Below are 15,718 nucleotides of genomic sequence, written 5' to 3' on the forward strand. Positions count from 1 at the left end.
AAAAATATTTTACCTGCCCTGACCACTCAGATTTTTAAAAATTTATTTTTATTGTAATGATACACATACAACAAAACGTAATATTTCATCAATTTCTACATGTACATTTCAGTGACATTGATTACATCCTTCAAGTTGTGCAACCATTCTTGCTATCTTTTTTCCAAATTATTCCACTACCATTAATATACATTTGATACAAAGACCTCCACTTTCCCCCTCCCTCTTGCTCCTGGTAACCACCAATTACTTATGGTTTTTATATAATTGCTTATTTCATGTAAGTGATATCATACAGTATATGTCCTTTTGTGACTGACTTATTTCCCTCAGCATAATGTCCTCTAAATTCATCTATGTTGTGGCATGCATCAGGACATCATTCCTCTTTGTTGTTGTTGTTAGGTGCTGTCGAGTCGGTTCTGATTCAGAGCGACCCTGTAGGACGGAGTAGAACTGCCCCATATGGTTTCCGTGGAGTGGCTGATGGATTTGACCTTTTGATTAGCAGCCGAGCTCTTAACCACTATGCCACTAGGGCTTCATGTCATTCCTCTTAACAGCTGAGTGATATTCCATTGTATGTATATACCATATTTGTTTATGCAGTCATTGGTTGATGGATATTTCAGGTTTTTCCACTTTTGGGCTATTGCAAATAGTATGCAGTGAACATTTGGTGTACATCTGTTCTGTTCATGTTGCTGCTTTCAGGTCTTTTGGGTATATGCCTAAGGGTGGAATTGCTGGATTATATGTCAATTGATTTTTGATGGGAGTGCCAAGGTGATTCAAAAGGGAAAGGACAGTCTTTTCAATGAATGGTGCTGGGAAAATTGGGTATCCACACGCAAGAGAATAAAGTTGAACCCTTACCTTATATCATGTACAAAGATCAACTCAAAATTGATCAAAGATTTAAATTTCAGAGCTATAACTATAAAACTCTTAGAAGAAAACATAGGGAAAAATCTTCATGATCTTTGAATTGTCAACAGATCTTAGATATGACAACAAAAGCACAACCAACAATAGAAAAAAATAGATAAGTTGGATTTAATCAAAATTATAAACTTTTGTGCATCAAAGGACACTATCAAAAGAATGAAAAGACAACCCACATAATGGGAGACATATTTTCAAATCATCTAATAAAGGATTCCTACAACTTAACGATAAACAACAAACAGCCCAATTAAAAAATGGTCAAAGGACTTGAATAGACATTTCTCCAAAGAAGATATACAAATGGCCAATGAGCACTTGAAAAGAAGCTCAACATCATTAGTCATTACAGAAATGCAAATCAAAACCACAATGAGAATAAGGACGAGATGCCATTTCACACCCATAGAATGGCAATTATAAAAAGAATGGAAAATAACAAGCGTTGGCAAGAATGTAGAAAAACTGGAGCCATTGTACATTGCTGGTGGGAATGTAGAATGGTACAGCCACTGTGGAAAACAGTTTGGCTCAAAATGTTATATATAGAATTACCACATGACTCAACAATTCCACCCCTAGGTATATACCCAAAAGAATTGAAAACAGGCACTCAGATACTTGAATGCCAATGTTCATACCAGCACTGTGGAAACAAAAGGTGGAAACAACCTAAATTTCCATCAGTGGATGAATGGATAAACCAAATATGGTATATACACAGAAAACCAAAAAAAAAAAAAAGCTAAACCAGTAGCTATCAAGTCAATTCTGACTCATAGCAACCCTAAAGGACAGAGTAGAACTGCGCCATAGGGTTTCCAAGGAGCTGCTGGTGGTTTCAAACTGCTGACCTTTTGGCTAGCTGCTAAATGCTTAAACACTGAGCCATATACATAGAAGGGACTGTTATTCAGCCATAAAAAAGGAATGAAAGTCTGATATACCGTACAAGATGGATGAACCTTGAAAACATTATGCTAAGTGAAATACGACAGACATGAAAGGACCACTTACATGAGATATCTACAGTAGGCAAATTCACAGAGGCAGAAGGTAGAAGAGTGGTTACCAGAGGCTGAGCTGAGGGTGGAGGGGAGAGCTATTGCTTAACGGTTACGGGGTTTCTGTTTGGGATGATGAAAATATTCTGAAGACAGAAAGTGGTGATGGTTACACAACATTGTGGATGTACTTAATGCTACTGAATTTTATACTTAAAATGGTTAAAACAGTCAATTTTACGTTGTGTATATTTTGCAAAAATTAAAAAAAAAAAAAAAGAGAGTACTAATTAAAACCTGTGAGAGCCAGAACTTGACGGAACTGCCTTGTTTTTCTGGGTCTCGCAAGTTTTCCGCCTTTGACAGTCTTACCACTTTTCTGTCACTCGTTTTAGTAGAAACTATTTGAGTTTTCCTTTTCTGACAGGTTTCCACCTTACACGGGTTCTGGCTTTTGCAGGTTTCACTGTAATGTTGTATCGTGTTTTCAGTGAAAGTTTACACAGCACATTAGGTTTCCATTTAACAATTATTACACAAATTATCCAGTGATATTGGTTACATTTTTCACAGTGTGTCAATATTCTCATTAGTTCCGCTCCACATGTTTCCTTTCTAGTACCTAATCTGGTTTCCCTGTCCCCTTACCCTTTCATCTTTGCTTTAGGGTAATTGTTGACCAGTTAGTTGCATATAGATGATTTTTTTTTAAAGGTACACAGTACTCACAGGTAATATTCTTTATGAGTCAGCCTATTATTTAGCTAAAAGTGACTTCGGGGGTAGTTAAAACTGAAAGAGCTGCATCACTAGCCTGAACACACTGGAGCTCAAACAGTACAGTATAGCTTTTGGACATCTTTCCCATGCTGTAACTCAAAGCAGAGAGAGCCTTTCTCCCCAACTCTGCCACAAGCCACCACTCAGCTTTGGCACTTTGAGGGCTCAGGGCCAACAGCCAAGGAGAATTGCTGGAGGCCTTGGGTATAGAACAGCAACCAAGGTACGAAGCCTAGAGCAGCTCAAATACTGGGAAAATACCCCTGAAGACTTTTGAAAGTAGTGCAGAGAATTTGTAGGAAGCTGGAGACATTGTACTAGGGCAACAACTTGGGGGTATTAAGTTAATACAATCCTATTTGAAGTCACAAATTGGTGAGTTCTGTAGAAATCTAAGCTATGTACAGAGGAAGGAACTGAGAGGTGAAGAGATTCATTGACAAAACATAGCAAGAGAGGGGCAGCCTATAATTGGCTTCCAGGCCTCTGGTCCTGAACTATATGCTTTTTTGGCCATAAAAATCAACTATCAATGAGAGGCTGAAAATGGAGCCCCTGGAGTGAAGTCACCCAGTGACAACAGAGCCCCATGGACCATACGCAAATACCCAAAGGATGCCATCTTTAGAAAATCCCTACCTGTCGTACGTTCAGCTCAGCCCTCCCTCAGAAAATTCAGGTAGAGCATCTAGAACTTTAGAATGCCCTGGTCTGCGCAGCCATGAGATCGCAAGGACCTTATCCAGTGGCAAGCCCTCCAAGCTTCGCCTATCTTGGGCCCCTCTTGTCCTTAGTGACCTCCTCTCCCCGGAGGCCCAGACTTCTGGAAAGTTTCTCCTTCTAACTTCTTGGCATGTGGGGAGCAGTGACTCAGATATCTCTGTCCGAATCATCCTGACCAAAAAGGCCTGTGTTACTGCACCCAGAAGGAAGTGGTGGGTGGGGAACCCACACTGAGGAGATAGCAGCTGGAGGTAACCAGCAGCATCTGCAGCAGAAAATCTTCTGTGTGAATCTGAAGACAGAACTTTAGTCCTGATAGGCCCTGGGCCTTAGGTAGTCAGATCGGTAGGATTGGTGTAGGGGGCAGGGAAGCCCAGCCTGCTTTTCAAGCCAGACCCCTCCTGCCATCTACAACCGTCAGAGGCCCATTGACCCCAAGCACCCCCAGAGGCTACCTGCTACCACACCCTTGCTTATTCAACATTTTATTCACTTGAGAGTCTCAAGAAATTAAGGGTTCTGTGTGAGAGTTTGTGTGGGCTGGGACTAGACAGGCCATTAGGAAAGGAGGCAGCTCTAAAAGGCCGAGGCAGGTATTTCTTGATGAGCACCTACTCTCTGTCAGGCCTTGTGCTAAGACCTGGTGGGAGGCAAAGGAATCAGAAGAGGCTCCAGCTGTCATAGAGCTCAATCCAGTTGGGAGATGGACATGTTTATAGTAAGACAAGGGTGAAGGTGCAAAGTGCCATGAAGTTGACACTTGTGGCTTGCAGTCTGAGGGTAGGAGAGAGAGCAGGAAGGTTTATGGAGGGGGCATCATTTGAACAGGAGCTTGTAGGGTGGGTAGGATATTGACATGAACAGAGTCAAGGAAAGCAGTGAGTATTAAGTTCATAAAGGAAGTGTGAAGCCAAACTGTGGAGGGCCTCCCAGGCCAGTCAGGAGCTTGAAATTATTCTATAAGCAGGCATTCATTCAATAAATATTAATTGACAAAGCTAAGTGTTTGGATATGGTGTAAAAAAAGACAAAGTCTTTGCCTTACATTCTAGAGGGGGAGAGAGACAATAAATAAGAAAAAGACTAGGCAATTGGGAGCTATTGAAGGGCCTGGAGTAGGACAAGATCTGCGTTTATAAGGGAGAGAAAAGGACTGGGATATGGGGACACAATTACGTAAGTGCTTATGATCTGTTGATATTTTAGGGGTAGGTATCTAATCCCCATTTTCCAGATGAGGAAACAGAAGATTAATCTGGCTAAGAGAACTGCCCAAGGTCATCCATCTGGTGCCCTCCACAGTAGTGGAATCGGGTCTGGCTGGCTCCAGAGCCCTGCACTTTTCCTGATTCCTCACTGCTTCAGAAAGAGGAATGTCTCGGCAGGTGGCAATGATTTGGAGCAGACAAGCCCCATTAGCAGGGAGACTTCTGCAACAACTCACTAAAATTAATGAGGTCCTGGACGAAGACGAAGGGTGGGAATGGAGAGAAGAAGATGGTGTTGTCCAAGCCTCCTCCAGCTGTCTGGCTGCTCTTTCCATAATTCCTCTTTGATGAGCTCTTAGTCACCCTTCCAGACCCACTTTACATCTTCCTAAAAGAAACTTGAATCCCATCAACAGTATTCTCAGTAGCTGATCAGATAGCCTATAATTGAATCGTAGAAATCTCCGCTGATGGAGATTTCTAAAATGAAAGTTCCAGTGGAGCCTCTTCTCCCCCCCGAGGGAGTGGTACTAATCTGGACGTATCAGTTCTAGTCTATTTGTTAGGCTTTCATTGATATTCCTGTAGGCTTGAGGGACATCTGGAACAGCTGTACAGAGATCATCAGTGAACAATCTCACTTGACAAACACCTACTCAGGACCCAGTGTCAGGGGATTCTATTTTATGCTGTTCTTTAATCCTTATGATAGATGTTTGGGGTAGATATTGTTCTCATTTTTCAGACGAAGAGTGATGAAGCCTAGAAAATTTAATGAAGTTGCCCATTGTCTTAGTTATCTAGTGCTGCTATAACAGAAATTCCACAAGGGGATGACTTTAACAAATGGAAATTTATTCTCTCACAGGTTAGGAGGATAGAAGTCTGTCACTCTGCTCACTTCTCTTTTCTGTATCTCAAAAGAGATTGACTGAAGACACAACCTAATCTTGTAGATTGAGCCCTGCCTCATTAACATAACTGCTTCTAATCCTGCTTCATTAACATCATAAAAAAAACCAATTGCCATCTAGTAGATTCTGATTCATAGTGACCCTACAGGACAGAGTAGAACTGCTCCAGAGGGTTTCCAAGGAGTGGTTGGTGGATTTTTGGAGCGGTTGGTGGATTCGAACTGTCAACCTTTTGGTTAGCGACCTAACGTTTAACCATTGCGTCACCAAGTCTCCATTAACATCATTGTTGTTGTTAGGTGCCGATGACTTGGTTCGGACTCATAGTGACCCTTTTGGACAGAGTAGAACTGTCCTATAGGGTTTCCAAGGAGCAGCTGGTAGATTCGAACTGCAGACCTTTTGGCTAGCATCCAGATTCTTAACTGCTCCACCACCAGGGCTCCATCAACATCATAGAGATTAGGATTTGCAACACATAGGAAAATCACATCAGATGACAAAATGGGGGACAATCACACAATACTGGGGATCGTGCCTAGCCAAGTTGACACACATTTTTGGAGGACACAATTCAATCCATAACACCCATTGTCACAGAACTATCAAGTGTCCGGGTTAGGATTTTGAACACAAATCTAACTCCATAGTCTGGATCTGGCACTCTCAGTGTGGACCAGCAGCATCAGCATCACCTGGGAAATTATTAGAAATGCAAATTCTTGGACTTCGCCCCAGACCTAGTGAATGAGAAACTTTGAGAATGGAGTCCAGCAATCTTTTTTTTTTTTTAAATAATTTATTTTTGTTGCTGCCGAGAATATACACAGCAGAACACACGCCAACTCAACAATTTCTCCATGTACAATTCAGCGACATTGATTACATTCTTCCAGCTGTGCAACCATTCTCACCTCCTTTTCCAAACTATTCCTCCCCCATTAACATAAATTCACTGCTCCTTAAGTTTCCTACCTAATCTTTCGAGTTGCTGTTGTCAGTTTGATCCCATATAGATAGATCTTAAAAAAGCACAATGCTCAAGGCAGACATTCTTTACTAGTTAAGCTAAACTATTGTTTGGTTTTAAGGAGATTTCAGGGGATATTTTTTGTTTTAAGGTTTAAAGATGATCTCAGGGCAATAGTTTCAGGGATTCATCCATCCTCCATGGCTCCAGGAAGTCTGGATTCCATGAGAATTTGAAATTCTATTCTGCATTTCCCACCTTTTGTTCAGGATTATTTTATAGAATCTTTGATCAAAATGTTGAGTAATGGTACCTTCCATCCAGGCACCATGCAGTTCTTCTGGTCTCATGGCAAAGGAGGCAAGTTGTTCATGGAGGCAATTAGCCACACATTCCTTTTCCTTCTCTTATTCCCGGCTCTCCTTCCTCTGTTCAGCACTTGTCTTTTAACAGCCCTCCAGATGAAGTTTGAGAACCTGATTTGGACCGTGATGCAATATGCTAAGAGATAAGCTCATGGAGGTGAAGGGGAAATTAGAGGGCAAAATGACTTAGGGAGGGCTTCCCAGGGGATGTATCATTTAAGCTGGGCTTGGGGAAAAAAAATTCAGCATTCAGCAGGCAGCATACTGGGTCTGCTGTCTCTCACTGAACCACTACACCACCAGGGTGATTTAGGAAACCCTGGTGGCACAGTGGTTAAGTGCTACGGCTGCTAACCAAAGGGTCGGCAGTTGGAATCCACCAGGAGCTCCTTGGAAACTTTATGGGGCAGTTCTACTCTGTCCTATAGGGTCGCTATGAGTCAGAACTGACTTGATGGCACTGGGTTTGGTTTTGGTTTAGAGTAATTTTAAGAGTCCTGGGGCATATGTTGGTAGTGGGAATGCAAAATGGTACAGCCATTTTTGGAAAACAGTTTGGCGGTGTTTTATAAAGTTAAACATATGCTTCCCATACAACCTTGCAATCCCACTCCTGGGCATTTATCTGAGAGAAATAAAAACATGTTCACACAAAAACCTATACTCAAATATTTATAGTATTTTATTTATATTTGCCAAAAAATTAGAAACAACCCAAATGTCCGTGAATTGGTGAATGGATAAAGCAATTGTGGTACTTAGGAATTTGTTGTTGTTTATGCCATCGAGTCAGCTTCAACTCATATCAACCTCATGTGTCAGAGTAGAAATGCCTGTAGAGTTTTCTTGGCTATAATCTTTACAGAAGCAGATCGCTAGATCTTTCTCCTGCAGAGCAGCTGGGTGGGCTTGAACTATCAACCTTTCGGTTAGCAGCCAAACAACCATTTGCACCATTCAGGAATAAAAAAGAAAATTAAAAAACCAAACCCGTTGCCATCGAATCGATTCCAACTCATAGCGACCTTATAGGACAGAGTAGAACTGACCTATAGGGTTTCCAAGGCTGTAATCTTCACAGAAGTAGACTTCCACATCTTTCTCTAGTGGGGTGACTGGTGGGTTCAAACCACCAGCCTTTCAGTTAATAGCCAAGCACTTAACCGCTGCGCCACTCAGGAATACTACTCAGCAATTAAAGAGGATCAAACTGTTGATACATACATCAATATGGGTGGATTTCAATAGCATTATACTAAGTGAAAGAAGTCAAACACAAACAACTACATACTATATGATTCCATTTATGTGACATTCTGGAAAAAGCAAAACTATAGCAGAAAGCAAATCAGCGGTTGCCAGAGGGTTGGGGTAGATGGAAGGTATTGACTACAAAGAGGCAAAAAGGGACATTTTGTGGTGATAGAAATGTTCTTTATCTTAACTATGGTAGTGGTTATTCAACTGTATACATTTGTCAAACTCATAAACTAGACTCTTTAAAAGTATAAATTTTATTGTACGTAAATGATACTCCAATAAATCTCATTAAAAAAAAAAAGAAGGATCTGGCTTATGTAGTCCAAAAATTAACCAAAAAAAAAAAAAAACCCAAGCCTGTTGCTGTCAAGTCAATTCCAACTCATAGTGACCCTGTAGGACTGAGTAGAACTGCCCTATAGGGTTTCCAAGGCGCAGCTGGTGGATTCAAATTGCTGACATTTTGGTTAGCAGCCAAACTCTTAACCACTAAGCCACCAGGGCTCCAACCAAAAATTAGAAGGGAGGTGTTTGCTTTTCCCTGTCTTGGCGGCCGTTGTTCAAGCTGTCTGTTCCATTCTAAATCAATGGCTCTCCTCAAGGGATCGCCTCTCTTCATCCCCAGTTTGGCCACTGGGACATCCCTTGTAGCTTCTAAACCCAGAGGTTTGGGATTCTATCCCTAGACACCCACATATCACCATCTAGAATTGCCTCTCTGACCCTGAGAGGAGCTGGCAGAACCGGAAGCGTTCTGCAAGGCCCAGTCTCTAGCAATTCAGCCCTCTTCTTTCAACCCCTTCAACCTCTCCTTTTTGGACAATACACCTTTTTGTTTCTAAGAGCCTAGGCCTCCAAAATCAAAAGCCTCTTGACTACTCTTAGTGGCAAGGGCAGCCCCAAGCAGTCACTCATTCAGTAAATACTTATTGAGCACCTGTTATGCTTCAGGCACTGTTTTAGGTACTGGAGATATAGTAGTGAACAACAACGAATAGTAATAACACTGTCTCTATGGAGTTTACATTCTAGTAGGGAAGATAGGCAATAAGCTGGATAAATAAATAGTATAGTAGAAAGCTATAGATAAGTGCTAAGAGAAGGTGACATCTGAGCAAAGATCTAAAGGAGATGAGGGAATGAAACAGGAGGCTTTCTGGGGAAAGTGCCTTCCAAGCAATAAAACAGGGAGGGCAAAGGCCCTGAGGCAAAGGTGTGCTGGAATGATCATAGAAGAGCCAGGACACCATTGTGGGTAGAGAGGAAAGGGCTAGAGCGAGGTGACCTCAGAAAGATCATGAGAGATCCCCCATTGGTTAGGGCTTTGTGGGCTACGGTGAGAACTTTGGCTTGTATTTTGAGTGAAAGGGCAAGCCACTGAAGAGTTTTGAGCCACAGGGTGACACTCTAAAAGGATATTTTATTTTCAAAGGATCCCTCTGGCATCCGTGTAGAGAATAGAGTGTAGCAAGGGCAGGGTTGGAAGCAGGGAGATCCATTAGGGGACTGCTACAAAATCCAGGGGAAAGACGATGGTGAATTGAAGCAGGGAATGAGCAGTGGTGAAGGTTAGAAGTGGCCAGACACAAAGTCCTGTTTGCTGTCTTCAGTGGGGCAGGAGAAAACTCCCTCATTGTTTTCAGATGAACCTATAGCAAAATGAGACATCATTCAGATCAATTACCTCACCAAGGACAGAGGAGTTGGAGCAACCAGGCCACTGACTCCTTCTTAGGTACACAGATTCTGTGTACCCCAGAATTTCCCAGTCTAGGATCTCATTTGTCCCTCTCCTCTGAGATGATACAGTTGGGTGCATTTACAACATTTTATACAGAACAACTCATAATAAGTAGAGTAACCAAGCCACCCTCAAGAGAGCTGGCATCTGTCGTATTCAGTCTCTCCATGGCTACTTTTGCCCTGGACACTGATTCTGGGTCCAGTCAGCCATCACCATATCAGCAGGATCAGTTTCATGCTGTTCGTTTGACACAGCCAAGGCCACATCACACAGAAAGCACCTACTGAGGCTGTTTTCCTTAGAAAGGGGTGCTTCAAGTTTCATACACTCCTCTTTAGGATACCTACCCTGTTTGAAAACCAATGAGACGTTTGGTACCACTACAGTGTGGGCTATAGAGAGACAATGAGGGCCCTGAATGCCATGTCAAGGAGTTCGGCCTTGATCTCGTGTATATGAAGAGGGAGTCATCAGAGATTTTAGCGCTTAAGAGAGACATCCTCAGGTTTTTCAAGGTTAATTTGGTAGAACCTGAGAAGTAGAAACCCTATATGGGGAGGAGACTGAGGGAAAGGAGAGCTGTAAAACTCATTGCCATCAAGTTGATTCCAACTCATAGCGACCCTACAGGACAGGGTAGAACTGCCCCATAGGGCTTCCAAGGAGCAGCTGGTGGATTTGAACTGCTGACCTTTATGGTTAGTAGCAGAACTCTTAGCCACTGTGCCACCAGGGCTCCAGTGGCAACAATAGTTCTGGTGAGAACTAGTGGGGTTTGAAAAGAGGAACAGAATTGGGAGAGTTTGGAGGATTTGGGCCTCCAGAGAAATGATTGTCTGTAGGCAACCAGGGCCTGTGACCAAGCGAGAAGTGAGTGTGCGTGTAGGGTGCATCCTATCTCAGGACTTCCCCATCCGGTCCCAGCCTAAGAACTTTGCAGCCAAATTCTTCAGGGAAACCACCTGCTATCTCTCTACTGAGCCCCGACTTAAAAAGAATGCTTGCATGCTTCCTCAGGCTTGTAGTTCTCAAAGAGGGGAGAAAAGAGTGTTATTCTTTTGCTTTTTTGTAATCTAAAGACCAGAATAAAATAAATAGGTAAATGAGTATACTTGCTTGCTGAAATATACACATAACAGTAATAAACGCAATGGAGACTTTGATGCTTGTGAGCAGCCATCTAAGATACTCTACTGGTCTCACCCCATCTGAAGCAAGAGAGAATAAAGAAAACAAAAGACTCAAAGGAAAGATTAGTCCAAAGGGCTAATGGACCACAACTACTACATCCTCCACCAGACTCTACCAGAGTCCAGCACAACTGGGTGATGCCTGGCTACCCCACCACCAAATGCTCTGACCGGGATCACAGTAGAGGGTCTTGGACAAAGCTGGAGAAAAACGGAGAACAAAATTCGAACTCACACACACACACACACAAAAAGACTTACTGATCTTACAGAGATTGAAGAAACCCTGAGAGTATGGCCGCAGGCACTCTTTGAACTCGCTCCTGTGGCTTACCCTTCAGCAAAAGATTAGACAGGCCCATAAAAAAAAATAAGACTAAATGGACATACCAGCCCGGGGGCAAGACAGAGGAGGCAGGAGAAGACAGGGAAGCTGATAACAGGGAACCCAAGATGGAGGAGAGAAGAGTGTTGACATGTCGTGGGGGTGGCAACCAATGTCACAAAACAATATGCGTATTAATTGTTTAATGAGAAACTAACTTGCTCTGTAAACCCTCATCTAAAATACAATTTAAAAAAAAGAAGAAAAACAAGGAAATGGAGACTTTGAGATCATTTCCTGAACATCCTTTACCCCAGGTATTCTTTTCCTTACTATCGGCACCCTTCCGGCTACTATAAACTGAAACCCTAATTCAAGCATCTACATTTTGAAGACCGCCTAAAGGAAAATCTTCAGGCTGGAGATGATTGATTTGAGGATCAGTTAGAAGGTCTGTGGTGAGATAATTATAGCTTGTTAAACAAGTCAAACCTGTATGGTTACCTAGTAGAACTAACGATTTTATTGACATGAAGAATGTACGGCCCTATCGTGGATGGCACCGTGTCCCCCAAACAGAAATGTGGAAGTTCTTAACCCCTATGTCTGTCGGAATCGACTCGACGGCAGTGGGGTTGTTTTTTGGTTATGCCTGTAAATGTGACCCTATTTGGAAATAGGATTTTTTGTTATGTTAACGAAGTCGTCACTTCTAAGTAGTGTCTTATAAAAAGAGCAGAATAGACACAGAGACACACATACAGGGGAAAAAGCCATGTGAGGACCTGTCTGTAAGCAAAGGAATCCTAAAGACTGCTGGCAGCCACCAGAAGCTAGCAGAGAGGTCCCCGGAAGGAATTGACACAGTTGAGACCCTGACTTGGACTTTCAGCCTCCAGAACTGTGAAAAATAAATTTCTGTTCTTTAAAGCCACTCACTTGTAGGTTGTTTTTGTTTGTTTGTTACAGCAGCCCACGGTAACTAAGACAGCTTCAAATTGTTAACAGTTATTATTATTGGGATTTAGAAATGGGGAGACGGGATGTTAAAGGGGGGTTTTATCCCTTGACTTGACATGTTTCTGTGGTGTTTGAATTTTAAAACTGTATGTTCTTTCTGTAATTTCAGAACAAAACAAACTTATTTGATTACTTGTATAGGGTCACAGTGTGTTAGAATTGACTGGTTTTTTCAACTGGAGCTATTCTACAGAGAATAAAAGAATTCAATCCATCCATCTGAATTATCTGATTCTAACAGAATTTGAAAGACTACATGATATCATCTAATTTCCAGGAGCCAGCTTGTCCTGTTGTAGCTACTACTGTATCTACTGATTATAGATAATCTACCGCAAAAGTCTTCCCCAGGGCAATGACACTGGAAGTGGCCTTGCAGCTTGAGCAGGATTTCCCAACAACACAGAGACGATTGGAATGTCTGTTCCACTTTCCTGTAAACAAATGCAGTTCCTCCATTTTGTTGCATTTTAAGTATTTTTATGTTTCTTAATTACCCAGCTCATACATCCTCATTCTAAAAAATAAAACAAACCAAAAAGAACTTCAAACAATACAGAAATGTATAAACCTCACTCTGCAGAGATGACCACCACTTAAGGCGTTTGTTTGTGTTACCTTTTCAATTTTTTTCATACGCAAACACACATGCGTATGATTTTATTTTTTCTTTTAAAGTCTTTTTTCCTGAGATATAATTCGCATACCATAAAATTCACCATCTTAAGTGGACAATTTTGTGGTTTTTCACAAGATTGTGGAAACATCCCTGCTAGCTAATGCCAGAATATTTTCATCACTCCAAAAAGAAACTCGATATCCAATAGCGCTCACTCCTGGTTCTTCATTCCCCTTGCTCCCTGGCAATAACTACTCTACTTTCTGTCTCTATAGATTTGCATGTTCCAGACTTATCATTTAAATAGAATAATACAATATGTAGCCTTTTGTGTCTGTTTTCTTTCACTTAGCATAATGCTTTTAAAGTTTATCCATGCCGTAGCATGTATCAGTATTTCATTCCCTTTTATGGGTGAATAACATACTCCATAGTGTAGATACACTACGTTTTGTTTATCCATTCATCAATTGTTAGACATTTGGGTTGTTTCCACCTTTTAGCTATTATAAATAATGCCGCAATGAACGTTTGTATGTAGACTTTTATATGAATGTGTTTTCATTTTCTTGGCTGTATACCTAGGAGCGGAATTGCTAGATCATATTTTTTTGGATTGTAACTTGGAAACCCTGGTGGCGTAGTGGTTAAGTGCTATGGCTGCTATCCAAGAGATTGGCAGTTCAAATCCACCAGGCACTCCTTGGAAACTCTCTGGGGCAGTTCTACTCTGTCCTATAGGGTAGCTATGAGTCAGAATCGACTTGATGGCAGCGGGTTTGGTTATTGTAACTCTATGTTTAACTTTTTAAGGAACTGCCTGTTTCTTATTTTACATTTCCACCAGCAATGCACAGGGTTTCAATTTCTCCATACCCTCACCAACGCTCGGCATTTTCTTTTGCTTTCTCTCTCTCTCTTTTTCTAGCCATTCTAGTGGGTATGAGGAGCCCTGGTGGCCCAGTGGTTTAAGAGATCGGCTGCTAACCAAAAGGTCAGCAGTTCAAATCCATCAGTTGCTCATTGGAAACCCTATGGGGCAATTAGACTCTGTCCTACAGGGTCATTATGAGTTGGAATTGACTCGACAGCAATGGGCTTTTGGGTTTAGTGGGTATGGAGTGGTATTTCATTTTGGTTTTGATTTGAACTTCTCTGATGACTAATGATGTTGAGCATCTTTTTTATGTACTTATTGGCCATTTGTATATCTTCTTTGGAGAAATGCCTATTCAAGTCCTTTGCCCATTTTTTAAATTGAGCAATTTATCTTTTTATTGTTGAATTCTCAAAGTTCTTTATATATTCTGGATACAAGTCCCTTATCAGATACATGATTTGCAAGCACTTTCTCCCAATCTGTGTGTTTTATTTTTGGAATGAAAATGAGTTACTAAATACACTCTTCCTTTTTTTTTAAACAGTGTATTGTGGACACCTTTCAATGTCAATGGAGAGCTACTTTTTTTTTTTTTCTTCAGCATTTTTTTTCCTTCCTCGTTCTTTTTATGGCTACATGACATTCTATTATGGTTGTACTGCAGTGTACTTGGCCAATCCTCTACCGAGCTTTAAATCGTCTTTAAGTTCATGTGTTAGTAAGAGACTGTGATGCAGCAGCTCTGGGCAGGAAGGAAAGACAGTTTTTATCTCATTACCGAGTTGCATACTCTTGGATGATGTGAACATGCAATTAGGCACAGGAAACATCTCTAACCTGCTTACACTTCCTTTTCAAACCCTGTGGTTTCACAACCCGTACAGTGCACACCCCCAGTGTTACCAGCCTCCCGCCTCTGTGAGAAAGGCTTACTGCAAGAGGCCCCAGGGCATTATCATTTCCTTCTTTCACTCAGTCTAGATTGCTGGCAAATCCCAAGGACCCTCTGGGACTGGGGCCTGGGTCCACGGGTCCCTCCGGCAGCTTGAGAGATGAAGAATTCCTGCATCACCCTAATGAGGCTGCTGTTGTCTGGGCCCTTTCTCTTCGGTAGGCAAAGCGGGAGGGGAGGGCAGGGGAGGACAAAGGAGGGGAAAGGACATACGTCTGTCACCAGAGAAACTGCAGGGCTTTGTGGAACTGGATAAATGAGGAGCTATTTTAAGGGTGGGACTGGCCATAGGTAAGGTTGGGTCCAGAAATCCTGGAGGGAGACCAGGAAACAGAAAGAGAAAGAAAGCTAGAGGCAACATGTGGGAAAAACACAGTGAAGGGAGACAAAGCAGGCAATGGTTAGAGAGGAGGGTGGGATGGGTCCTTTTGAAAGGCAGATGGTTAATGGATATGTAGAGTTTGGAGGAGCGTGCTGGATTCTGGTTTCCAAGGAGCGCCTGGTGGATTTGAACTGCCAACCTTTTGGTTAACAGCAGTAGCACTTAATTACTACACCACCAGCGTTTCCCTGACATCCTAGGATGCTGTGAAATAGGCCTGATGCCTGGAAGGAAGGCAGGATCAGAAAGGACAGTTCGGGCTTTGCAGATGATGCCTACACTGTCTGAGGTCAGGGGTGGGATAGGAGAATCTAAGACTAATGGTTAAAGGCAAGACTGGTCCATGATGAGGGTGGGAAGTGTGGAAGCATCATATGAGTGAGGAGGCAGCCTCACAGGGATCAAGGGACTCTAAATTACCAAGTATGCCAAAGAAA

General features: G+C 42.1%; 1 protein-coding gene across 2 annotated transcripts in view; it reads left to right on the plus strand.

Annotated features, from left to right (window-relative positions):
• The first annotated feature begins 14,868 nt into the window (after window positions 1-14,868).
• ITGAL (integrin subunit alpha L) overlaps window positions 14,869-15,718 on the plus strand; it is a 44,016-nt gene continuing 43,166 nt past the window's right edge. For both annotated transcript variants that reach the window (XM_064295839.1, XM_064295841.1), the window contains exon 1: window positions 14,869-15,057. In XM_064295839.1, the coding sequence (XP_064151909.1) occupies window positions 15,000-15,057 (58 nt within the window). In that variant the 5' untranslated portion in view covers window positions 14,869-14,999. The remainder of the gene's footprint in view (window positions 15,058-15,718) is intronic.

Source organism: Loxodonta africana, chromosome 12 (assembly GCF_030014295.1).
Source record: "Loxodonta africana isolate mLoxAfr1 chromosome 12, mLoxAfr1.hap2, whole genome shotgun sequence".
Taxonomy (NCBI): Eukaryota; Metazoa; Chordata; class Mammalia; order Proboscidea; family Elephantidae; genus Loxodonta; species Loxodonta africana.